The sequence below is a fragment of the Genypterus blacodes genome, unplaced genomic scaffold (genome assembly GCF_046128005.1).
Source record: "Genypterus blacodes isolate CSIRO-AG114 ecotype Tasmania unplaced genomic scaffold, CSIRO-AGI_Gbla_v1 ptg000067l_1, whole genome shotgun sequence".
Classification (NCBI taxonomy): domain Eukaryota; kingdom Metazoa; phylum Chordata; class Actinopteri; order Ophidiiformes; family Ophidiidae; genus Genypterus; species Genypterus blacodes.
Window position 1 is genome coordinate 12,489,482 of NW_027466879.1, and position 27,264 is coordinate 12,516,745.

At 48.1% G+C, this 27,264-nt stretch overlaps 1 protein-coding gene across 1 annotated transcript; it reads right to left on the minus strand.

Moving 5' to 3' along the window:
• Positions 1-4,270: 4,270 nt before the first annotated feature.
• On the minus strand, positions 4,271-26,716 carry wtip (WT1 interacting protein). Its single transcript, XM_076155950.1, has 8 exons — positions 24,921-26,716; positions 20,335-20,436; positions 13,021-13,088; positions 11,443-11,505; positions 11,014-11,144; positions 10,461-10,512; positions 9,905-9,973; positions 4,271-8,570 (listed from the first exon to the last, which is right to left on the minus strand). The coding sequence occupies exons 1-8, from the start codon at positions 26,428-26,430 to the stop codon at positions 8,418-8,420; spliced, it is 2,148 nt and encodes a 715-aa protein (XP_076012065.1). The 5' UTR covers positions 26,431-26,716; the 3' UTR covers positions 4,271-8,417.
• Between the last annotated feature and the right edge of the window lie 548 nt (positions 26,717-27,264).

Consider the following 27,264-nt stretch of genomic DNA (forward strand, 5'->3'; position numbering starts at 1 on the left):
GACACATTAGTACACATTACAAAACCAAGGAATATACACTTTTTTTGAGGATAGAAGATTTGTATGTATATGCAGTATGTAAAGAGCAGTAACTTGCAATACAAGATGAAGAAAAAAAGTAAATAAAATAAAAGTAAATAAAATAAAAGTAAATAAAATAAAAGTAAATAAAATAAAATAAAATAAAATAAAATAAAATAAAATAAAATAAAATAGAATAAAATAACAAAGAAAAAGCGCGAAAGATCAGAGCTGCAAGGACACTTTAAAATCTGCACAGGAGCCTTTAAGCAACACATTCACAAAGGGTACACATGAAGATCTGCATCCACATCCATACACTGCACCCCTGAGTATCTAACTCAATGGTCCATCTCGAGTTCCCATTCTGCAGTATGACAGCAGTGACACAGAAACTCTGTAAGCAGTAAAAAAAAATGTAAAAAAATAAAAAGCCAATGAGCCAGGCCCAGCTCCATTTTCCCACGACTACTGGAGTTATATAAAGATTAACTTAAGTGCGTGGGCAGAGCTGCTGCATAGGAAGCCAGCACCAGCCCCGTGGGTTTGCAGGGTGCTCCAGTCGGCCCCCTTGTTGCTCCGGCTCACTGTTATCTCCAAGTCTCCTCTGATCCCCACTTGCCAGATTCGTCTCGGAATGCCGGAGCCCATATGGAAAACACACTAAAAGCCCTTTATTGTAAAATGCTCACTTCCTACCCAGTAAATACAACAATAATATGCTCCCAGATCAAAGTTCACAAGTTGTATACACATGTGATCGTCATCATCTGGAGAAAGGGAGGCAAGCACCCTGGCTCTCAGTCTGTGAGAAACTGCTACCAAGATGCTCTTAAGTGAGGGTAGACATCATTTTGTCTGCGGTATTTCTACATCAAATATTACATGCTGTGTAAATGTGAAGAAATTATATGTAAGATTTCAGAAAAAGTGGTCCGACATGGTTCTGACCTCACACAACCTGGACCGTTGTGTTTGTTTTTCCACCTCTGTGTGGGTTTTTGCATACTGATCACCCATTATAATCAAGTATGATGTTGTATTCTGATGTATTCTGCATAACTCCCAAATCCATACAAAATGCATAGTGTTTGTCTGCATATCAACATTAGAGCAAAAGATACGCCCACACTGTTTCCTTTGTGATTTTACACTATTCAGCATTTCAGATATTATACAGTTGCCGCAGTATCACTCAGCTCCAGTTCTGCTAATTTGCCCTTGAAGAAAATACTTTATTTCCCAACAGCAACAGAAGTCAGAGATATCTAACAGATTTGCAAGTCATCTGCAAAACATCTATGCATGAATTCATCAACAAGCTGCCAAAATGTGGATTATTGTGAATAATTCTGAAAAAATATTTGCTTCTCGTATCACTGCTGACTTTCAGAACACAAGTTTAGTCCTTTCACTGCTGCTCAGTCTATTGATCAATCTGAGTGGCTGATTTATGTTTATAAGCTACTAACCAACTACTAAGATGAATCAAATGAAACCACATTGACTTATTTAGGTGTCCAGCAATGTGAAATCTCTCCCTTTTGATTTTGAAGGAATCTGTCTGTAGGTGGCGCCCCTACATCTTTATACATCTACTCTGACTTCCCCCCAAACTGCTGTTGCTGCAGCGTTGACCCGTGAATGCACCATTCCTGTTGTAACTGACCAGGACCTGGAAGAGCAGATGCCAGCACAGATGAAAAATGTATTTCACAGATAATTACACCAAATCTCTGCTGGATCAATGAGCCAGACTGCACAGAGGCCGCAGGCTGACGGCAATGCAGCAGGTAAACAGGAGGCAGGATTTTTGTTTCAATGAGGGAACAAACTAACCAGCCAAAGTTTTAGTAACCATAGACTGAGAGTGTATGAGGTAATCCTGTGGCGAGCATATTTTCACTCATTTCCTGGCAGTGGAGGGACCTATGTGTTCCAGAGGGAAGGTGTTCTTTTGTGCACTGTAACAGAGCTCACCTCATAGCCCATCCCCTGGGGCTCCACTACCTCCACACACACACATACACACACTCACTGAGTCACAGGGTGGAACCCTCACACACATAAAGGGCGCTTTGTGCCCCAACTCATGGAGCTGTCAACCAACACCAGCGTGCTCCTCACACTGAACACTGTTCAGCTTTCAGGAGAGCTCAGTCAGTGGGCAGATGGTGCTTTTATGTACACCCACACAAAATGTATCCACATGTACCTGCGTACCAATACTGCTATATTAAAACGGAAGGTGTGATATTTTTAAATATTTTCCATGTAATATTTCCTCTTGTGTAGAGCAGAGGCCAGTGTAAGCCTGCTTCATGTTTTACTGAGAACATTCAGTAAATGTTGGTGTGGACTGGGATCCAGCTGCGGATCCAACAGTGATTTTGTTACATGGCAAGATTTGACACAGAAGATATTTTTGCTGAAATTCTTCAAAAGTTACAATGCATTTTAGCATAGATGTAATGTCTTTCCCTTTAGTTCACTACATTATTAATAATTGGGCTGGTTTGACTCTAAAAAGACGCACTTCCGCTATTTCAGATGAGAATTCAGAATATTATACAGTCAAACCAGTCTTTACTGTCTGTCAACTCAATCTGAACATTTCCTGTAATGTCCTCCCTAAATTCCTCTGAGCTTTGGAACTAAAAAGCATCAATTTAACAATCTCCTCCTGCACAGCACAAAGACTGCGGCCACTCTTGCTTTCAGAGTGCCGGTATCATTGCATTTTGAAACTCACCCACCCACCTGCACAGTTTCCATAGATGACATCACTGCTGGGCTGAGGCAATTTCCACATATTCAATCTCTACAGCTAACTACACTTGTAACTTATTACTTGCAACTTATAACAGGATCCTTTCAAGATAGTATTACGCTCTGATTCAGATTGGTTCTCTGGCTTTAAAAACATATCCTCGGGCATCCGCTCTGCTTTCATCTTGACTTTTTCTGACTGAGTTCTGGCAACGGCACTACTTGAGAGAATCGCAGCACCTTTGCTTACAGACGATGGTGTAGGCAGCAGTGAAATCCCACAGAGACGAGAGTTCATTTAAATGTGAAATAATCAATACATTTGATAGTAACCTTGAATCACGTGACCATATATGGAAAACGCGGCTCCATCGTGCTTTTCAAGGTTTAAAGACTAAAATAACCACAAAGAACTGATCCTGCAGACTTCAAACCTTCAGGAAGCTTCTACACCAGTACAGGAGTCACACTAAAGCCTGCAACAATCAACACACCCTGAGGATACTAAAATGAAACAACGTTTTGTATTGTTTTCATGCAGCCCATATTTGCACACTGGTGTTAGAGTTTAACTTGCCTGGTTACATAACAACCAAACATCACTAATGAAGCTGCAATGTTAAATGAATTATTTATAGTATCACCAGTGGGAGAAGACATGTAAATTATGCTCTCAGGGCTAAAATGTCACTACAACACAGTTACTAGTGTGGATGATTCACGCTTTGATTCTCGCTTTATGTGCCAATTATCTGCCGATTAATCTTTTCTCTCTTATTCAGCAATCATCAAATATATCCTTTCTTTTGAGATAATTGTGCTCAGTTTTGTCTGCCGCACAATTCCACCGCAGGCTCGTCTTTGTGAAACACACGATGGCTGAAGAGCTTCATTGTAGTATTTGCAGTATCACAGTGTTGTTGCTGGAACGCTTCCAACTGTCCAACTGTCTTTCCAGTTTTCTCTGTATCTTAGACAGAGTATTTTTGTGACCTTTGCCCCTAAAAAATCCAACTGATATATGCGTCAAACATTTAGCATGAAGGCTTTCCGGGATGAGCCGACATCAGTGGTCTCATCACATGACCCCCCAGAGGTTAGCATGCATGGATGTCATTATAAAACATATTGTTGTTTACTTGCTGAGGTTTCAGCAAGTAAACAACAAACAGTTGTAGCCCAGTTTCAGCCCTGAGCACCACATTTGTACTTTTCAGGCCTTTTTAAACTCTCGTTCATATCAAGAGGTGACATTTTCCACATTTAACACAAAACACGTGTCATCTCATAACTTTGCGGCAGCCAGAGAGAAAGAGAAGAAATGAGACCTTTAGTGCAGTTAGCTACAAAACCACTTTATTGAAAAAGCAGATTATGTCATCTACAGTTAAAATGATACGTCCCGATTTTTTAATACATTAAATAACTTTAGACTTTTTCTTGTTTAGATAAATAGATCTAGTTTCCTTTTTATGAACCATCTAGGTAATCAAAACACTTAAGAGATACAAAAAGATATGTGACAGTTCGAGATGTGCTTATTGGAACTAACAGTAAGAGATGAAACCTTCCCTTTCCACGTGATCTTTGACAGAAAATGAAATTAAAAACTAGCCTCTTTATGTACAGGGGAACTAGCTGTGTGCTATGCAAAAAGACATAGTAGTAGTACTTTCAAAAAAGAAAAAAAGAAAAGTGAATTATAACATCCCAGGTTGAGCTTGAGCTTCTCTTCTTTCAGATTTGGGATTGATCCTGGCGCTGTATTGTGCAGACAATCTGAGAAATGCAACTGCCTCAGTCTTCAAGTATAACAAAACACTTCTTAAGCGGAACCTTTTCAACGCAGTCGAGACATCTCACGTGGGCCGTCCTTTACGTTTGTGCCTTTACAAATGTACAACTGGGAGAAGACAAGTTTGTCAATCATACACGACATCAGTTTTACATTCTGATCAACCTGGTTCCATCAGAAAGCCCTTAGGGCCCTGGCTGACCCCTGCTTCAGCCTCCCTCTGTGACACACTCAGTAGTATTTATTCACACCTGCATCTATGACAGTATGAAGACCTAGGCCAGTGTTTTAGAAGTTATTCTTGTTGAATATTTGTGCCATATATGACACTCAGTGTTGGAAATAACCAGGGGGGGCAAAGGGCAAAATCAACGCTATATATCGTTAGGGACTGAATCAATCTAACATTAGCAGGGTTATCAATTAATTGTGTATTGATATAAGCGTTTAAGGTATTCTCTGCAATATGAAACGCCTGCTTTAAGATGGAGATTTTTTAGATTTAAATGCCCCTAAATTTCAGTCAGAGGGCGAATTTCCCCGTTACAAACGATGATTCCCTACCCTGAGGTCAGTACACACACACACACACACACACTCCCACAGAACAGCTGAAACTCTTGAACTTGAAACAAGCCAGCACCTTGAGCTGTGACGTTGTGGTAAATCGAACCAATATGGTGATCAATAAAAGTGAACTCAAGCATCAAGCCTGAGACCCAAACAGTAGCGGAGAGGTCAGTGATGAGCAGGGTGTCCTCATCACACACTGCTCACCCAGCTGGAACCAGAGGGGGGGGGGTCATTACGCTGCGCTGCAAACACAGTGAGGTGCATGTACCAAGGCCCTGCCACTAGTACACACACACACACACACACACACACACACACAGTTACAGTAACTCCACTGGGTTGATGTTAATCTGCCATATTACCTTCAAAATGATACGATTCCATTTTCAGCAAAATTACATTTACATTTAAAATACATTTTTAACCAGCGACTTCAAAATAACTTTTTTATAAACTCGACCAAATATCTCCAGAATGCTCCAACTTTTACAAGTAAAATAAATGTGAGTGATCATGTTTGGGCGTTAATTTTCAGGAAATGGTGAAATGTTAATATGATGGGAGAAAAAATAACAAAAACCTGGCAACCAAGTGGAGTTCATTTAACTTTAAATTAAAATTTGAATTTGAATTTGAAGACTCATCTTCTTGTTTTAGTTGAGCGAAAATGCAGTAAATGCAAATTCTGCACTCACAGTTGCACCCAGTAAAACATCCATGCAAGCACCTGCCCACACACACACACACACACCCAAAGAGACAACGCAACAACCAGCAAGGCGAAACATGGGGGACTCCCTAAAAAACGCGGGTGGGACCAGCAGCTCCGGGTTTTCGGGAGTCGTCCTCCCCAAACACGTCGAGAACACGGCAGACCGCAGACACGCCTGTTGTGTCTTCAGGCATGTGCACGAGCGAAGGTTCCTCATAGTAACGCCTTGTGAGCGCCACCCTTGTATGACAAAACCGGCGCCAGGAAACAAACCAGGGAACAGACAGAGGTCACGGGGTCATTTGCAAAGTAATACTCCAGTGTGTTTGGCTTCACTTCCGAGTACCAGATGAGCCAGACGGGTCACACACACACACACACACACACACACACACACACACACACACACACACACACACACACACACACACACACACACACACACACACACACACACACACACACACACACACACGCACACGCACACGCACACGCACACGCACAGGACGAGTCAGACAGTGTTGCCTTATGTGGGAGAGACTTGAATGACCTTTAGCTTTAAGTGAGACGTTCACTATCCCGCTCCTCTGTGGGAAAGTAGTGAACTCAATCAGTGTTACAGTACAAGTCCATACTGTATACAAACACATATGATAATATAACGTCCTGTATTATTTTACCTGAATATATGATCCTGTTATGCTTATTGTTTATGTCTAGGGCTTCTTACTGCTGTATTATTTGTAACTTGTGCATGACTTGTGCATATACACACACACGCATGACGAGACAGTGATGGTTTTAGTCTCACATCATGTTTCCTACATTTTCCAGCGCCGACACACCACAGCCATAAAAGCATCTATTAACCACTAAGCTCTCAGAGGCCGATGGGACTTTAAATTAGAGCTTCATTACATGCAGCTCTGACCCGCTGTTAAAATCACCGAAAGTGCTGGCAGCCGCTGCAACCCAGCCACTTTAAGGGACGACAGTGACATCTAAACAGATCTGCGCTCTTCTGAGGACGCCTTAATTTGGCGTGAGATGCTATATTCTGTGGATCTGCTTCACTAAACGCACAGTAGGTGTTCCAGCTTGAGCGAGTGTTCAAGATAACGTGTGCACAAGAGCGCTGATGTCATTTCTGCTCACCGTAGCCGAGCTTAAAGACCGTAAAATGTGCTCTGCTACAGGTGCCGCAACTGACGACTCTGCTGTGTGAGAGGAACAATGATTTCGACGAGCGAGCAAACAACCGTGGAATGATTTTGAGTGGGGCGCGTTAAAACTGACGCTGGATTTGGGAATGTGGGATGATGAAACAAACACTGAATTAAAAAAGGCGTTTCCACCCTCTGACCTCGAGTCTGTTTCCCAAAAAGCATGTGGATCTCTGACACACACACACACACACAATCATACACACATACACACAGAGAGGCCGGGGGATGGTGGGGAGAAATGATCAAGCGGATGCGTCAAGAGGCTTCAGACTGCGAGTTCCGCCTCTGGTTCTATTTCAAGCGCAGCAACGACAAAAAAACAAAAACAAAAACAAAAACAAGAAACTACTTCTAGGATCTTATGTGGAAAACCTCTGCAAAATATATATTCATATATAAAAGACAATCTATGTGCATCTAAGTTGTTCTTTTTTTCTGTCAATATATAATCATTAATTAAGACACTGCTTGTGAATCTCTCAAGGTCACGTCTAAGACTTCTAAAGTGGAATGTCAGTGGGTCCTGCGGGCCTGTGTGGTGCCGCAGGGTGCTACGGTGCATCTGTTACGCTGGGGTGAGGGGGGGGGGGGGGGGGGGGGGGCCAGTTCCTCAGCGTTCGTGGCGGCCCAGCGTTCGTGGCGGCCCCACGTCGTGCCGCCCGGGTGTCCTTTGCATACGTGACTGGGGACTGCATTGAGAGAGAGAGAGAGAGAGAGAGAGAGAGAGAGAGAGAAAGCCCACTCTGAAGGCACAGCATGTCCGACCCAGGGGGGGGGCCTGTCCGGTTCTGGAATGTCGCGGCTCGTTCCCTGGGCCTTCCCAAAATCCGCCGCCAGAATTCAGTGGGGGGTTCGTCCGTTTTCGGTCACAGCGCAGGAATGAAAAACACAAGCGAGGGGAGGGAAGGATGCAAGGAGAGAGAAAAGTATGCTTCCTTCCCTCCGATCCAAACTCGGCTCTTTGATGAATTTGCAGGGGTCAGGAGGTGTGACGTCACCGGGGGCCTCTGGGCGAGCCGGGGTCTTGGCTTTCGTGGTTTGGCACCCGAAGGCAAGGGGGGGCGGGAGGAATAGACTACAGATGGAGGAGGAGGAGGAGGGGAAGAGTTTTTTTTTCCCAGCCTCGCCGTAACAGGGCTTGTGGGTGGGAGCTGTAAAGTTGTGTTTCCGTGGCCTGGCCTTCCCGGTGAGTAGCGAGTCAGACAGTTACTCAGACGGAGGCGACGCCCCCCTCCCGTGTGCGAGCTGAGGGGTGTTCAGGCCTTTTTGTGAATTCAGGTAGCCGCCGCCTCCTCCCTCCCTCCCTCCCTCCCTCCCCTCCTCAGAGCTCCGTGACGTGGAGGGGGTAGCTGGGCGGCGGGTGGGCGGGGACCTGCGACTGGAGCCGATGGATGTGGCAGCCGTGGCAGAGCAGGTGACCTTCCAGTGGGTAACAGCGGTGGCCCTCCTCATCGTTTAGCTGCAGACCACAATCCTGACACGGCAGCAAGAGAGGGAGAGAGAGAGAGAGACATGAGCCCATCAACAACCAGATCTGTGCGTGTGAGTGTCAAAGACGTACAGACAGAGTGGTGCACATGTATGAATATCTCACTTGTGTTCAGCGTCTTTGGCCATTTTAGGCTTTAAAGTCACATCACGTGTGAGACACTACATGAGAGACACATGAACTCTTTCCAATAAGTAATAGATTTACAATCCCCAGTATGATTCAGCTGGACTTTGCCCTTCCTTTGTCCACACAGACCCCCCGCTGCTGGGCTAAATCATTACCCTTCACTTACATAATCCTTCAGTCCCTTTCTATGAAGTGGGAACGTCGGGCCGCTAAAGGAAGTCAGCCCGAGCAATTCACAGAGATGATAGAAACGCTCCGTGTGCTTCCTGCTTATACAATTTCTCCTACAAGAGATATTGCACTTGAACTTAATACCGTGCCCACGATGTCCCCGTGCACGGTCGGCTTCACCGGGCTTAACGGAAATCAGGTTTTCGCCGCTGCCTGCTAATGGATCTGAGTGCCCAGATGACTGAGATTTCACAAGTGCGGTTTGAAAAACGAGGCCCCGGCCGAGTTCAGAGCTCGGCGAAGGAATGTGCTTTGTCAATGAGTCACAATGTTGAGCTGTAACCCTAGGTTGGTAGCTGTCTTACTCTGTGTGTGTGTGTGTGTGTGTGTGTGTGTGTGTGTGTGCGTGTGTGTGTGTGTGTGCGTGTGCGTGTGCGTGTGCATGTGCGTGTGCGTGTGTGTGCGCGTGTGCGTGTGTCCCCCATTCATTCCAGTCTGCAGCAGTGATTCACACTTGCCCGGACAAAACAGTCTTGACTCATCCCACGGTTTGCCACTCTGTCTACGTTGGGGATGTTGATACACCTGTGTGTGTGTATTTGTGTGCCTGCATATGAATCTTTGTCTTCATATTTGTCTGTGTGTGTGTGAGTGTGTGTGTCTCTAATCTCATGACATTTTATGGCTTCAATCACTTGCATGATCAGTGTGTAGACCCGCTGTCTCTACACACTGTATGTACGTATGTGTGAGTGTCCGTGACTTTCTCAGAGCTTGGCTACAGATGTGCACTATTGCATCCTGGGAAATATGCCCAGGCTGGTGTTGCGTGGTATTCTGCTCTCTGTAATGTGTCTGTAATAATCTGAATGTTAAATCTTCTTGTACCCTGGAGGTGATGTCCTGCTTCACTTGCTCTTTATGTGGGCGTAAATCAATTATTATTACCATTAAAATGTGTGCGTGTGTGTGTGTGTGTGTGTGTGTGTGTGTGTGTGTGTGTGTGTGTCCAGCCTCACCTCACAGTGGTAACAGTCCACATGGTAGTCCTTGTCCATAGAAACCACCCGAATCGTTTCCTCAGAGCCCTGATTGGAGAAACGCACAGATGCCCACATTACTACATACTGATGCGATGGTTTAAAGTGATGGTCCAATAAGCAGAAGGGCTCAGGTTCAATCCCTGCAGCGGCACACACACATGAAGACGAAAACGAAGACGATTCCCTCCCCCTTACTGGTCCATCACTTATGCCACGATACAGTATCATATAACTGAAGCGGCAAATAAGATGGGACCAAGATGGAATCATGAAACTGTGGAATGGTTTGACCCACATTGCGACACAACACACACACACAGGTGTAAACAACAACAACAAAAGCTGCATTGCTTCCCAGTGGGCCAGTTAAAGGGCCACACACCTGGATGTAATGGTGTTCTTGTTCTTCCTTACACCTGTGCTTCGTCCGATATTGCCCGTCTTTACATTTGTTTTTACATGTGACGTTGTTTTGTCTGTTCTGTTCCTCCTAAAATAGAAGGTTTGAAGATGGAAGAAGTGGGATCCTTACCTGGGCGGGCAGGATGGGCAGATTGCAGGAAGCACACTTGGGGGCAAAAACCCTGTCAAAGTAGAGACATTAAGGAAATTAAAAAACTCTCTATGTGCTCAAAATGTTATATTGTTACGTTGACTGAAGTAGGATGGGATCTGATTTCCACGTCATTCTGACTCGTACCAGATTTGGGCCGGTTCCAATAATTCAAAAGTCAATTCGGAACCTTGTGTGCGTTGCTGTTGTTATTACTCAGCGTTGGCAAGTCTCTGTCCGTAAAAATAAACGTGAAGGACGACTACAGCTACGGGGAGATGACAAACTTGTTCCATAAGTCCATTTCCACCTGGCTCGGGACGGAGAAGCTTGGGTCCCGAGCTGAGCCGGAAAGGGAACGTGTTGTATCTCATCGGAGCGGTGTTGGTTATGAATTTCATTTTCGTGCTCGATGTTTTCTGCTGAATGTTTTCGTTTCAGAGCAGAGCTGTCACGCACGACTCAGTTAAGAAAACAGAATGGTCTTGGTCTGACATCAATACTGGGTCACGGTCACAGACGTTCTCCTTACGTGTGGTAGTCTTTGACACAGTAGATGTTGTTCTCCATGTCCACAGTGAAAGGCACTCCGTCCAAGCCTTCCTTACACACCACACAGCGGAAGCAGCCGGGATGGTAGGACTTGCCGAGCGCCTGGAGGATCTAGACGCCCACGCGTGCACATGGACAAAAAAAACACAGCAGATAATGAGGGAACGAGGCCACAGAGTTCATTCGACACAATAGGAGGTCCTGTAGGGAGGTTTCTAAGTTCAGATTAACAACATCAACTAAAGCCTGGTGATATGATGTCATGTGTCTCGTGTTTCTATCTGAAAAGACTCCAAATTAGCTGGACATGCAAGTTAGATGCGCTTCATTCAAGTCAAACTGCAAGGATTCCTCGATTCCTAATAATTCATACGGACACATGTTCTAGTCCCTTTGATCCGGCTCTTACCATCTCCATGATAAGGTGACCGCAGACGAAGCACTTGTCGGCCGTCTGCTGGAAACCAGAGTACTGTGGGTGAGAGGAGACAAACGATTGGATTTTGGACACGTTCAGAAAGTGCTGGACGAACTGCTGGGGGAACAAAACCCTGAAATAAATCCCCTTAATAGTAAATCATTGCTTCTTCTAATGGGAACAAACACCAACATACTGTACGGTGTAGTTGTTTGGGTCTTGGATTGGCCTATAGAGGGTGCTGTTGCTCTCTACATTTACAGCAGAGGTAGAGAGGGTGTCCGAATTCTTGTTTCTCAAATGGCAACTTCCCCAGTCAGTGTGACCCAACGTTCAGCATAATGAATAAATGATGAATAAATCTACATTTTACATTTAGGAGCTTCCAGGTTCGACCACAGCGACTCTGTGATAGCTGCTTTCCTTTTAACCCCCTGCAGCCGAGACAGATAACGAAGGTGACCATCTGCAGCTCCTAATCCTCTGGGTTGTGACCTGCTGACTGGAGGGGCTGGTACAGGATACAAGGCGACCAGGTGGAGGTGGGAGGGTGGGTGTGTGTGTGTGTGCGTGTGTGTGGGGGGGTTGGAGCAGGCCTGTGGGTGCACCGGCGTGGCCCCTTGCCCTGAACCTCTCCACTCCAGATCTACCATCTGTCACATCTATCCTCCACGCCCCCCAACAAACCCCTGCAGGGTGACGGGCCAAGACTGTTCAAGACTCAGCTGAGAGCGGAAGGAACTCAGTCGGTCTCATCTCGGGGTCAGCATCAGTCTGCGTTTGTGATTGCAGAACACAATATGAGGGATCGTTTCCCAGCAGGTCCACAGGTTAAAGTGTAAGAAGAAGTTTCCTGCTTAACACGAGGCCGTATGTGGGCATTTAGACATCTTACTGGGCCGACGTGTCAGTCAGAGAATAATGGAGCTCATTCATCAACCTGTGCGTATGAATAGATTTGATCTTATCATGAGCGTAAAAACAAATTCATGACATTTCTAGGATTTCTTTTCTGGACCTGCAGCATTTAAGGCTCAGGTCAGCTCCTCCCCTGCCCTCTGGTTTATTTGTCAGCATTATCTTTTGTCCACCTGCCTCTTGGTCAAGTGTGCTTTGCTAAACTAAACCACAGCAATCTTCATAACCATCGGGATCTTCTGTCTTTCAGTAGCTCCACGAGAATGTCTTAGCGTTTAACTCTGCATTTCCTTACGTACGACAGCAACTGCATGTCTTCCAGGTGGCCTGAGAGCCACAGCTGTCCCAGATGCCTCCTCCTCCCTCCCACTCTTAATTGCTGGGCAGCAGCTTGTGGGGTTAATTGAGCTCCTCTGGGGAAATTAGGGAAATGAGTGTGAACTGGAGGGGAGGGCGCGAGACGATCAGTGTAGCTGCGACGTCCGTTTGTTTCCTCTGGAGGATAGCGGAATGCGGGATGATAAACCAAAGCCTTCGCTCTGCACCGCCCACTCCCTGTCACTGCACCACTGCAGGGGTTACAATGCCAACAGCTGGTCTAACCATTACAAAAGCTAAATCAATGATCTCACACACACACACACAACTTACCAGGAAATCCTCCTCACAGTACACCTTGCCGTTGACGTTGTAAAAAGCTTTCCCTCTCAGTCTCCTCCCTGAAAAGAACAGACAGAAGAATTGTATCAAAGATGCTTCATGCTGCTCAAGATGATTCTGTTCCCTCCAGCCAATCAGCCGAAAGGCAGGGAAGGTGTGAAATTATGTTGTAGTCCAAGTGTCTCAGCCTGCTCCAGTGCATGCTGGGTAGTGTGACTTTGACTGTTACTTATGCTCAAAGAAGAGAACTGGGGCACACTTTCTATTCCTATATTTGTAAAACTGTGCACATTGAACTCCTAAAATGTAATGAAAACGGTGATATTTGTCCCGAGGCCGTCTAAAGAAAGTTAAAACATTAGAAATATTCCGGTATGAATCAAGAAAGGAGACAAAGAAACAAGATTTGCCGATGAAAACATCAAAGAGCATCTCTGAGTTCCACTTCAACATGAAATTGGACTGTGGCCTGTGGACTGTGGTAACTTCATCATCACAGAATCATAAACTAACAAACACAGCAGTGAGTTCTTCTGGGCTCCGAGCGCAAAAGGCTGGAATTCCCGCCGGGTGAACCCTTTATTCATCAGAATTGCGTGTCTGAATCACATCTCAAAGAAAAGTTCTGGTTGTGGCTTCTGCAGCCCCCCCGCCATGCGTTCCTTCGGTGCCGGGGCCCATTCAAATTCACTTAACGGCGGCGGTGCGATGACTTCACCCCCGTCTGGCAGATGAAGCGCACGGATCTCGTAAATCTGGTGGATTAGTCAGATTTAACTGTCGCCTTAAACCACCGTTGATTTTATGGGTGTCCCCCCCCTGCATGGGAAAGACATGCACCGCCCCCCCCCCCCCCCAACCCCCTTTTAAACACTGAAATTTATGCAATAGCTGTATTTCACACAGACACACACACACAGTGTCACAACGCCGGGCGATGGCAATACATTAACAACCGCATAAATGGCCCGGAGCGGCCGAGGAATGCCGTCCGGACAATAGGTGAGAATTTTAAGACTTTGAGACTGAGGAGCAATTAGCATTTTGATAGCATGAAGCTGGGGCATGAGGATGGATGGACAGAGGTAAAGTTGTGATTCGTGGTCGACTCTTGGAAACCGACGCCAGAGTCCCGAACCCTGTCGGAGCCCTGAGCCTTTGGTGAACAGAGCAGCAGCGGGGGGCCGAGGTTGGCGTTGCAGCGTTGCGGTGTTGCGGCGGGCTCGTCTGTGGCCTCTGCTCTCTGGTTTGGGGTCTGGAAGGTGAACACAAAGGGCCCTGCGCTGATGACTGTGTGGTGCGCTGCTAGGGGAGCGGGCCGACTGAGCAAACGGGGACATTCTTTCTGCCTGAGGTCACTGGCTGGTCCCATTCAACCCCCTGCACCTCTCCAACACCCCCCCCCACCCAACACACACACACACACACACCCCACACCCTCTCCGCTTCCCTCACCATGAGGAGGAGGAGGAGGAGGAGGAGGGTGGAGGAGGGGGGGAGGGCTCCATGCCTCACTCTCTCTTCTGGCCTTTTGTCACCAGACAACGCTGCAGAGGGGCCGAATCTTTCCGTAGAACTAGACGTGATAGAGCTGGAAGGCCCTTTTCCCCTTAAAAGCCAGGTTGAAGACTTTTTTTTCTACATTTGCATGTCATTCACGTCTGAACCAGGTCACAGACATTATATTTGGAGCCCTGGTTAGCTGTGCACATCAACTTAGAGCTGTGTCAGGCTATCATGAGGGCCACACCTGGAAAAATGAATCTTTATTTTTCCTCCACAGATACTTCCCCTCAGAAAATAGACATTTCTGACATTTCTCCTTGGCATTTTGGATTTACACGCTAAGATGGCGGCGTCCTCACATGATTTATGACACATAACGAGTTTCCTGGAAATTCTTGTTGTGGCCACAGCGTGACGTGTCGGTCGGGGGGAAAGAGGAAGGTATCGCTCAGCTGATTCTTCCTCAAGAGACTGAATCGGGTACGTTTACCGACAGATGTTGCACTACTTTAAAACTTTGATTATACTACGACCAAGGCAGTAAATTCACTCAACTCGCCTCAAACTGCAATTACGAAAGGGCTCACTCCTATTGATTCCTTCTATGTTTACACCTTAATCGCATTTTGGCCATCCATCTTAATAAGGACAAATACTCAAGCGCATGTAAACCACACCGAGTGATGCGTCCAGGGAGTTTGTTTTCTATTAGTTTCATTTCTATGGGTTGGGGCGTTGTGGGACATGAGACATGTGGTTCTGTTTGGACCGAACGGCTCCCAGACCGCAATTTTACACTAGATTTCACTCAGACTATCCCAACGTCTGTTCCTCTCTCAGTCATCTATGCAAACTTAAATCACCTTTTCTCCTACTTACTATATCAGATGGATAAGATGTCGAAATGCTTCACCCGAAACTCAAACCCAATCTAACTGTCTGTCACTAGCTCCGGCACGCAGTCATGCTCTGCACGGCGACTCAGCAGCAGCAGCGGTGTGAGGATGTATCAAAGGAACAGCAGACAAACAGCACAGTGAGCTCAGTGAACAGTAATCCAGTGATTTCATTCCTGCGGTACATGCCGTCTAGGGTCACCGCACACAAACTGCCGGGGAGTGTTTGATGTTTTTTTTTGCTTCCACGCCTTTCGTTTGGTTGTTCCGCCGTGATGTCAGTCATGAGTACAGACTGTCTTCATTTGGGGGGGGTATGTTCAGACCCATCGCGTCATAAATAACGTCGGAATCTAAACGGTATTTTGGGGGAGGAGATAAGGGCCGGGTATTTATTTCTGCAGCAAAACAGGCAAATATGAAGATCAATCACCAACGCTGCGTTCGTTCATTCCGAGAACTGAAGTCGAAAAAAGGCGCTCAAATTCCCCGACTCGGAATCACTTTGGTATCTGTCACTATGGCAACTAAAGTGTCTGAAACGATTCGGCTGAACCTTTGGTCCCAGGCCGAGTTTTTCAGCCTCCGACTCCAGATTTAGTCACCTGTGTGATTAGGAGTACCTTCTTAAATCCCCAGTTCATCCTTGTATAAATCTACTTTATCATTATTTGTCCCACCTGCAATTTGTGGTGAGTGGAGCACCGCCGAGCAAAACTCTACTCTCATACGTTCACAGATGATGATGACACGCTTCATTCTTAAAAGCTTTAAAGCCATTTAAGGTCTCTCAGACTGACGCTTTGTTTCAGTGTGCGAGTGTGTCGGTGTACGAGTGTGTGTGTAAGGCAGCTAGAAAAATCTACGCTACCTGCTAACCTGCACTCATCGCTCAGGGGCGGAAACGGGTGAAGAGCTCTAAGTACTCTCCAATTTTTCCTCATATTCTCCCCCCGCCGTCCTCTCAGAGAACAAGTGGGCTTTTATTACCTGCTGGCTGTGGCCGTGGTGATGGTGGTGAGTGGGAGTGGGGGGGAAGGGGGGGCGGGGGGCGGACTCTAGGATGGAGCGATGGATGGAGAGATAAGACACAGTGATTCACACACACATTCAATGGGAGGAACTTCAGAGATTTTGTTTTGGTTCTTTTTTTTCTCCCTTCTTTTTTTAACCCCATGCCCCCGGCGAGCTTGTGCGGGCCTGCAGCCTCCACAACAACATTTCCAGGATGTCTTGCGGAGAACGCTGCCGCTGCGTTCTACGCCTTTTGCGCCGGAAATGACACTTCAAACGCACAACGTGGCGTGCGTTTGATGTGTAATTGTAGCCACGAGCCCAGAGTCAATCAAAGTGAGTGAAATCTGATCTTAGACTTCTTACAGCTTCCCAAAATGTTAAAACTGTGATCGCCAAAACCCATTTGGCTCAGAAGTTGAAGTCGTATCAGCTTGTGGAGGACTCCAATCAAAACAACACATAACTTTCATTCTCTCACACACACACACACACACACACACACACACACACACACACACACGCACACACACGCACACACACGCACACACACACACACACACACACACAGAGCAAAAATGCTCAATAAGGCAAAGATGATGTTTATGATTGGTAATGACATCGTGTCATGTTCAAGGGTGGTTTGTTTGGCGGGATGTTGGCGCCGGGCCTCAGTGTGGCCTGCGGGGTGGCGTTTGAATTGACAGCACGACGGCCTTGCAGCATTCCTTTCTGCCGGTGACTCATTAAAATAAAGAGGAGCCGTGCAGCCAAACGCCTCAATCAGGGCCGTCAACACACACGCATCATCACCGACACGCTCATTAGCCGCTGGCTCCTCCGGCCGACCGAAAATGCTTGTTAGAGGTTTAACTAAACAAGCTTTCGACGTGTGACACCGTTGCATCATTTCTTGTCGCTGGCGAGGGCCGTCGGTTTCCATAGTTTCCGCGGTCGGTGTGAGATTATTTCTGTTTCTACTTGTGTGTGTGAGACTCCAGGAACAGAAGAAGAAGCACCTGTTTTTTTTGTGTTTTTTTTCTCTCCTCTCCTTCGGATTCTGGCTGCCTGGCAGGTGCAGCCGGGGGGGAAATAACGGCAGATATTTGAGCCCCCGAGCTCTGTTCTGCTGCAGGAAGCCTTCAGACAGTCAACAATCGGGTGACTGTAACGTGGAGATGAGTCATCCAACCTCGTGTGGCCGACGCTTCACACTCCTCCGCCGCTACGCTGAAAACACACTGTCACTCCGACGGGGAGCCTTCCGGAATGTCTCCTGACCCGAGCGGGGAGGATGGGACACGCTGCGGACGTCGTGCTCAAGGGCACTTTGATAGTAAAGTGCTTGGTCAGATCCCAACTACTGAGTCACCAGATGCCCCACAAACACACATCTTTAACTTTGAGGGCCTCTGTTGCAGGTGAAGCAAACAAGGAGAATAAAGCTCAAACCCATATTAAATAAACGTCAGAATCCCACCAAAACGCAGTTGCTTGGCCCTTCTCCACAAAAACACACACACACACACTGCAGACCTGAAGTTAGGCACACCAACAATGCGCTTATTTGTGCGTACGTGCGCGCATGTCCGCACACTTGTTGTTGCCGTGCCAGGCTTGCCCCTCTGATAAGCAGGCCTGGTGCACTTAGAGACTGTCTGATTGAGCTCCTCCAGGGGAAGGCTGGCTGAAGTGGAGGGGGGTAGTTTGCATTCTTGGCCATTTCATGAAAAAAAAAAAAAAAAAAAAAAAAGGGTGCAACCATGGGAGTAAGCCAAGAGGAGGGCTCAATTATGCATGGTTAAACAAAGCCCAAGGCTACCAGCGAGCAATGTCTCAGCAAACTCAGCTCCCTCCTTCTGCAGCCTGCAGTCCTGCCGGAGCGCCCTGAGTCCGAAGGGGGGGCCGAGACGAAGCCAGGCGAGGTGCAAAAAGACGAGAGAAGCCGCTGATAAATCACCGGATTGTGTTATGACAAGCGCAGGCACTTTGGAAGTAAACTTCAGCGAAGGCCTTCAAACCGCAGCTGAAAAGAAAACACTCCCCATTCACATGAGGTCAAATGATACACGGCGGTTTACATTGACGCTAAACCATCTGGAGAGGCGAGGTGGCCTGTGAAGCCATCAACAAAGAGCCACGCTGAGCACTTGTGGTGGGCGTGAGTCCTCCTAATAACAGACACGTATGCACACACACACACACCGTCGTCCTTTCCCCATATCCGTCTTTGGTTTTTGTCCGACGGTGATAAAGTCTGTCGCCGCTTCACGATCTGATTATTCCACCTTTACCCTCAACATCCAGGTTAATTATAATTATTTTGATTCTTTTTTACAACCGTGATCCGTCTTTCATTCCATTCAGAGCAGATGAGCAGACGATGGCGGCGATACGCTGCGTATGTATGGAAGCATCGTGGCGTCGGAGTCCTGCGTGTATCTAACTACTGATTTGTGAGTAACAGCAGTTAACCGGGACAATTGTTATTTTTCCAGAGAGATCCCAGAGCTTTGGCAATGGGACACTCTGAATCCCCCCCCACCCAACCCCTCCACACACACACACACACACCCTCCCCTCATTCTTCAGACACACAATAAATCGGAAAGTATGCAGATTTGGTTTCATGTAAATTATAGGCAGTCCTTCCCGAGCCAGAGGGGCTAGGGGGGATCGGGGGGGGATCGGTGTCCATGTATGGGACATATATGAATGGAGGACGCCGGGCTCCAAGGCCCCCCCCCTCACCAACATCTTCCTCTTGTTTCCCCTGGAAACTAGAGAGGAGGGTTGGAATCGGGTGACAGGGAAGCCTAACACACACAGACAGACACATACACACACACACACACACACACACACACACACACACACACACACACACACACACACACACACAGCCACAAACGCACACACAGTCACACACACACTATCTATACTGTACTCTGAGCTGAAGAACAGATTCAACACCGGTCTCCCAAATAAGACTGAATAAGATCAAGATGAAGACGAATCTCTGCGTCTTCTTTCATTATGCAATCCAGGCTCGACGCACTTCGGACGGAGGAATTTCTGCAAACGCCAGATGTTGTGGCCCCCCTGCACTCCAGCGCCCACACCGGCCCTGACAGCACGCCGCTGATAATGATGACTAATGATGATTTTGCCGCAGACAAGGCAGCGACTGCAGCTGGAAGCCGCTGAGGAGACATGAGCGCAGACATACTGAAGGCTTTGTGTTTCGGAGCACGACTGCTGCTGTGTGTGTGTGTTTGTTTGTGCGATGCCCCGAGGTGGGAAGGCACCAGAGATATCAGACTCAGCCATTTCCAAACACGTTCCCTGCCTTCAGTCGCCCAGTGTGAGGCAGGTGACAAACAACAACAACAACATGGAGGCCAAACAAGATCACATGCTCGCAATTTGATGACTGCTATAGCAAAGATTTGAACACTCTGTATGCTCACACACACACACACACACACACACACACACACTTTTCTTTGTCATCAAAAGTCAAGTAAACACCAAAATCAGTCAGATATACACTAAGAAATACACACTTGTTTGAACTATCATGCACAGCATCACTTCCTAATGTTATTGAATGATAATAATCTCAGACTGAAGTTCTTTCCCATGTCGCTCAACCCTGAACTCCAGCAGGGAAGTCACACACACTCACACAACTTCCCATTTCCAGATAGTTCTGTGTAAAGTAGTTCCTAATTTAGTTCTGAGTGTTTGGACTGAGTGCTATATATGGCTGGATGACACCAAACCGCCGTGTTGCTCACTATGGTAACCGTCATGCTTCCTGTTATGGGTGTCCTGTCGACCTCTCCCGGTCTGCTTGTGTTTACGGGGTTATAGGGTTCTGACTTACCGCAGGAGCAGCAGGTGAAGCAGTTGGTGTGGTACAGGTTCCCCATGGCCTGGCAGGCTTGGCTGGCTCCGTACACACCTTTCCCACATTTGACACAGATACCTGCCAGAGAGACACGAGACACGACACACACACACACACACACACACACACACACACACACACACACACACACACACACACACACACACACACACACACACACGTGATCAGTTGTCGCCCGGCCGTATTCCCGCCAGTTGGCCAGAGTGCAAAGCTTTGTGTGATGGAACCACAGTTAGATGTTCCACCTCCTGTTGCCAACACTGCAGCATTATGCTAATGTGCCTGAGACTGAGGTGACGATGACACACACCGCCAAAATATTAGGATGCACCAAATACACTCAGATGTGTGTGTGTGTGTGTTTGTGTGTGCTGCCAGATTTTCCTCGCTGTGCAACTGAAATCCATCAGTCCGTCTGTGTATCTGCCAACTGGTGCATTGGTGTAATTATTCCACAGTCAAATTAAATGTGATAATGATCAAGCTGCTACAAATGTCCTCAGTAATGTTTCCTTCTGAGAGCGATTACACGGCGATGGCAAGCTGTGAATCTAAACGCCAAAAATGTCAAGTGGGCACATTAGGAGGAGACAAACGGACGGAGAGGCTCGGCAGAAGAGGGACGGAGCTGCACAGCTGCTGGAATTAAAAGCTCATTCGGAACTTCAGCCTGATCACTCATGTTGATTTAAGTGGAAGGTTCCCCTTAATAGATTTTCGTTCCATTTGCAAAAAAAAAGTCCAAGTCGCTTCGTCACTGTGACTTCTGTGCTGCCGGTGCCAAAGCACGACGCGTCAGGGGAGCTGAAGGTTAATTTAAAAAATGTGCTGACGGGAAAACGCAGCAGGAACTCGATGGATCGTACGGAGTGGCTGTATGAAATAACGAGGGAGTGAATCAGCAAATGGGCCCGACGCCTCTCCGTCCCACTGACGCTGGAACACTGACAGACGCTTCTTTATTGTTATTGTTGTTTTTCATTGTATAAGACGACAGATGAAGTACAGCTATAGTGCTCTCTCTCTCTCTCTCTCTCTCTCTCTCTCTCTCTCTCTCTCTCTCATAACTCTTGAGTCGTGACAATAACACAGACACCACAGTGCAGAGCGGCTCCGGCGGACCACAGAGGTCCAGAGGTCACATTCATGTTTGACTGTTAGATAAGCAGGTAGGACTGGCAACTGGAATGTGGAAGCCACCAGCTGTCAATCTTGTCAGACTTGAACCAAACTGCTATATTTTCACCATCAAGGTTATTGCCAAAAACACCACAAAGAGAGTCGCCGTGGAGAAACGGCCCTTAGGGAGAGACGGATGTCTAAAGAATGTACTTGAGCGTGAACTGGCCTTTGCTGAATTCTGTGATGTTCCATGAGGGAATGAGGCAAACAGAAGAACTGACGACTAACCATCTCCAAACTCTCACGCACAAGACAACCTCCACCGGGGGGGGGGTCGCATTCCACAGGGAGTGCAGGGTCAAAGCCTGGGCGGGGTGAGTCCAGGGTCACGGTGCCTACGGGACACAAGATCGCACGGGATCCCGACAGGGGGGGGAGCGAGCGCAGCAACCCCCCAAGGACAAACGATTACAAGTATATCTCTGACATAAACATAAACGTACAAGCAAGGATACGCTTCGGTGAAATAATCTTGACATTCCGCGGCTATCTCAAGCTATAGTTTCCCCTTTCTGCGGCCCGTGACACCGTGGAAACAGATAATGGACCAAGGGTATTGGACAACCGCTCAGAGGTTAACGAGCCTTTCCTGTACATAATAATTCAGCTGAATCAAAAGTCAAATATTGGCATTTCCTGTTCTGAGCTTAAACTCTGGACTGTAACTGTGCGCTGGGTGATAACGGGAGAAAAACGGGTGATGATGAATGAGTAAGCAGGGCGATAAGGATGAAAGAATTCTGCGTCGGAGGCCGGATCTTTTTGCTCCCTCACATTCCTGCTACCAGAACCAAACAACTCCCGTCCGGTCGGATTGCTTCAATAAGCATATCAACCACATCTAAACCGGGAGTTGCGTTTTGAGGTTGATGCCAGAAATTACGAAACACAAAGAACTCTAGAACTAAAAGCAAAAGTTGCCTCTGAGCTGAAACTGGAACTGGGCTCTTTTAGTCCGGGTCGCCAAACTCAACGGGTCCAAACGATCGTCCCGTGTCTGCAGTCTGTCCTCTCGTTGGACATTTGGACTAATCATAGCAGGTATAACTATAACCCACGGACCCTGTTCTATGTAGATGTGTCAGTAAAACAGCGTGAACACAATGATTTTAATGTTGAGAGGTGTTGAGAAGTTAAGTTAAGTTACGGTCCTGTATGTTGGATCCTATCAAGGCCGGTGAATGAACTCTGCCTGTGTTTACGGGTGGAAGCCAGCGACAGAGCGACACGTGCTGAACAGCAGCAGGTGCGTCCGCAGCAAAAGACACACATGTGCGGAACAGAGATGACAACATTAAAAAGGACTAAAGCAATTAAGTCACAATCAATCTTGAGAGTGTGAACCCTCTCTGCTGTGCTCATGTAGCAACATCTTCTAAAAACCGCCTTCCTTTAAACGTTGGGACTGTGAGATGATTTGGGGAGATTGAACGACATCATCTTTGAGCCTAAAATGACATTTGCGACTTGGAATACAATGATAACAAATAATGCTCTGTCAGAAGGAGCTTGTTCAGCGAGCGGGACAGGGCTGTCCACTGTGCGCTGGTCCACAGACTCCACATTTGTGTGTGTGTGTGTGCTAGGCATGTGCATGACTACTGCCATTATAATTCTGGGCAGGTGATCAGACTTGACCCCCACCAACTATGTCTGGCCCGCCAGCCAAGATCGTGTGCCAAGTGTCTGGTGTTGCCCGACTCCCCACCGGCTGGTTAATGAAGGGGCTTTGCGGGGGAGTGGAGGGGCCCGGGGGTTGGGGTGGGGTTGGGTAGGGGTGTGTTGAGGGGTGGGCCTCACTCCGCAAGCCTCACTCAATTGCAGCCTGTGTCGGGGCCAGCTGTTGATTCACAGCTCCTTCGCCACCACAACAAACAGGCCACACAGGGGCCGGCCGGCGGAGCGGCGTGGGCAGTATGAGACGCTGGCAGGGAGCGACGGGCCCCCCCAATAATGCCCCAGTGATCAATTTCTCCACTGTCGCTACGGTAACAAGGTCGTCTCTATTGGGCTTAAAGGAAAGGAGCATCTGCCTGAATGCTCTCTATCTACCCTCTCTTCATTCTTCATCATTATCTCCTCTGCTTCCACCCCTTCTCCTCATTCTTCATGACCTGTCTCTCTTCCTCTCCCCTTCTCAGCGTTTCTCCCTCCTGTCTTCCATCCTCCTCCTTCTCCTCCTCCTCCTCCTGCTCTCACCTGCTGCCCTGGAACAAATCAACAGCTGTCCCCGCCCCACTCTGAGCAAGTGCACTGGCTATAAAACGAGCCACTGTTCTCTGACTTGCAGCCATTTGTCTGGCAATGGTAGACAGTAAAGTTCCTCCGGGGAGCTTTTCCTAAATGTGTGTTCTGTTAATACCACAGACATATTTCAAATCTCACCTCTGGAAATAAAGCAGAAAGACAATAGCTACATGAAATCCCTTCCGGGGGCCTTTATTCTCAGTATGTGTGGCCTCCGATGAGGGTCACAGCTCCCCACCCCCCAACTCCTGCAGAGCACTGACCACATCCTGGAGCGAGCCTGTCCTCCAGACTGAGAGGAGGACTGCAGAACACATTTCCCACAAATCAAGGCCACCCTGTGCTGAATGACGCCGGGCCCGACACAAGGTTCCATTCAGCGTCGTGCGGCATTGTGTCAAGTGTGTTATCTCTGCCAAGACAGAAATTAGTATTGCCTTGTAAAAGCGGCTGTTATCAGCCACAGAGACACATGTTATTGTTCATTTAGCATCAGAGTTTGACAAGAGGATAAATCAAGACCCTTTCTGCACAGAACGGAGCGCTGCGAGATAACGGCTCGGAGCAGACTGACAGAATAAAAAGATACGTGATGTTTATGAATCAGAAATATGTCTGGTGTCAGCTGAAAACTTCCAAGCTTTACAAGAAAACTTTTGCGGTCATATTTGTCGCCTCAGCTCAATGCAAGCTCTGATGGTTGTTTCTATGACGACAGCGATATGGGCCTCCTCTGTGGTGCTGTTTTGGAAGAGATGTTTGCTGAAGATGGGAGCAATCATTTCACAGATGAATGAGGAGGAACTCAGTGCCAAAATAAAGCCCACTCATGTAAGTGGAGCTGCTGTGATCAGACACCAGCAAAACACAAGCAAATCATCCCAAACTCAGGTCTGAAGGAGCCAATCAACTTTCGAGCCTTCATCTTCTTCATCTACATATCGATTGCATGATTGTTATTAGGGAAGTTTGTTGTTGGATGAGATGCTGACGTGATGGGTGGAACTTTTAACACTTCTCTGGGCCACTTTCCTACTTAATTCATGTTAACTTGAGACTTTTAGAAGGTTCACCACATGTAAACTCTCCTCCACGTCGTTGCTGTGACTTACCAAAGTATTCCTTCTTCATGTGCATCTCCAGCTCCTTCTCCAGCTCCAGGGTGAGCGCCTCCAGCCGCCTCTCCGCCTGGCTCGGCCCGCTGTCTCGGTTCGGGGTCACCTGGTACGGAAGCTTGAACCTCTGCGCGGAGGAAGCGGCTTTCGACGACACCCCGTAGCTAAACGACGACGGTGACCCCGCCGTCACCTCCGCCGCCTGGGCCGACAGCTGCTGAGGCTCCCCCGCCGCCGCCGACGACAACGCCTGCACATGGACGCGACTTTGGTTCCCGTTGGCGTCTCCGAAGTCCTGCTGCAGCAGCGTGTCGTCGTGTAAACCGCCCCCCAGCATGGATGACCTGGGTGACGGCAGCTGCAGGTCCGGGTAGGTGCTCATAGATCCCCGGGAGCTGCGGGAGCTTCTGGAGCTGTGGCTGGAGATGCTGGACCGGGGGCTGACGATGCAGTTCGCCCCGGTCCCCCCCGGTCTGGCTCCCCCGTCCTGGCTACAGATGCTCGAACGCGGACTCGCCATGGGCGCTGCGTGTAGAATGGCCCCCTCCAGGTCATGGCTGACCATGGGCCCGTACCGAGAGTCAGAGTAACTGGACCTCGGGCTAGTGGTGAAGGAGTACTGGCTCGCCGTGCTGGACCGGGGGCTGGTGTGCCTCTGGTCGTAGCCGATGCTGATGCCGCTGGTCCGGTTGCTGCTGGGCTTGCTGCAGCAGTCGCAGCTGTTGAGGCTGGTCCGGGGGCTGGAGTGTTTACTCGTGTCGCTGGCCGTGCTTGCATAGCTGGATCTGGGACTGAGGACGCTGCTGCCCTCGCAGTGGACCAGACTCGACCTGGGGCTCGTGTACCTGTCCTGGCCCGGTACCACCAGGCTCGTCCGCGGGCTGCTGATGCTCGATCTCGGGCTGGCGTGCTTGCTCTGCTCCTGGGAGGAGGACAGAGAAGACGCCAGGCTGGACCGGGGACTGGCGGGGTTGTACCTCCCGTCGTGGTTGGTGGTGATACAGACGCTGTTGCACCTGTTGCCGGGTAAAGCCACCGGTTTGTTCAGCGGCACGCCGTCGAAGGCGGAGCCGGTGCTGTACCTGTGGCCCTGCACCTCCAACGAGAACCTCCGGTGCCGCTCCGAGGCGCCGGTGTAACACGGCAACGCCACTTCGGATTTGGTGCAACAGCTCTCCTCATTGTAAACCATCGCGTCCCTTTGAGGGGCGCAGAAATCCACCGGTACGGTCCGGTTGCAGTTGACGGGGCGCACCGGAGCCGCGTTGTAGACTTTAGTCCCAGACGTGAAATTCTCCACAGTGTGATGCTGCTGGTGGAGCACAGATGAACCATTCATCGGGTTACTTTTATGCTCCGCGACCGACGGAGCCGAAAAGTCCAAATCGGGGTTAATCATCAAGTCTCTCCTCGCGTTGTACATCCCATCGTTATATGCGTCGTATAAGGAAAGATCCTCCATCAGTTTGCTGGCCCGGACTCCCAGTTCTTCCTGATAATGCTCCATGTTTCGCTGCCGGGCAGAGGAACAAGTTGAGAGCCAAACTAGCGAGCGGCGCGGCGGAGCACTAATTGCATTTCACATGGAAATCAAAACAAAAACGCCGCGGCACAGCGTTTCCACCTTCATATACACCCAGAAAGCTCAAACCAGCGCCGCATCGTTGTTCTCCTGCTTCCCTCCTTCACCGAGAAAACAACCTCTTTCTCACAGACATGGATACGTTTGTCAACTTCAGTTTTTGTTAAGTTGAAAGGTCTTTACAGTCAATGGCGCGCTACGCGGAGGAATTTCCCCTTGTTGGGTTTTTTTGGGCTTAGAATTCCTTTACGAGGGCTAATTCTCCGATTAAAGTAGCTGAGATAAGAGGATATAACACACACAGCTGTCGTGTGTGTGTCCGAGTGCGGCTCGCGTCGTGAAAGACGGTGAAAAGAGCGTTTTTCGCAGGGGACTCGTTTGCGTAAAGAGGAATGCGAGGATGGAGACGGGATGCGCTGCGCCTCTGTGGAATGTGGTTAATGCTGCAGAGAAACAATGATTGCGACCAACTCAGCAAGGGGCTGCCGGCTCTGAAAGGACTTTAGAGGGGAGAGACGTCTGCATTCAGAACCCAGGAGCTCCACAAACGACACACACACTCACACACACAAAGCTCCGCTGGCTCACCTGGACCCGCGCTTAGTTTAGCCGCACTCGTCTGCTATCGTGTTTGGACGAAACCATTTGAAAGTCCCGTTGATGCACGACTTAGTTTGGATTCACCCACTCAACTCTATCACACTGAATGGAAGGTGTATGGCTATTAATTCATGTTTTTAATACAATAAAACATAATAA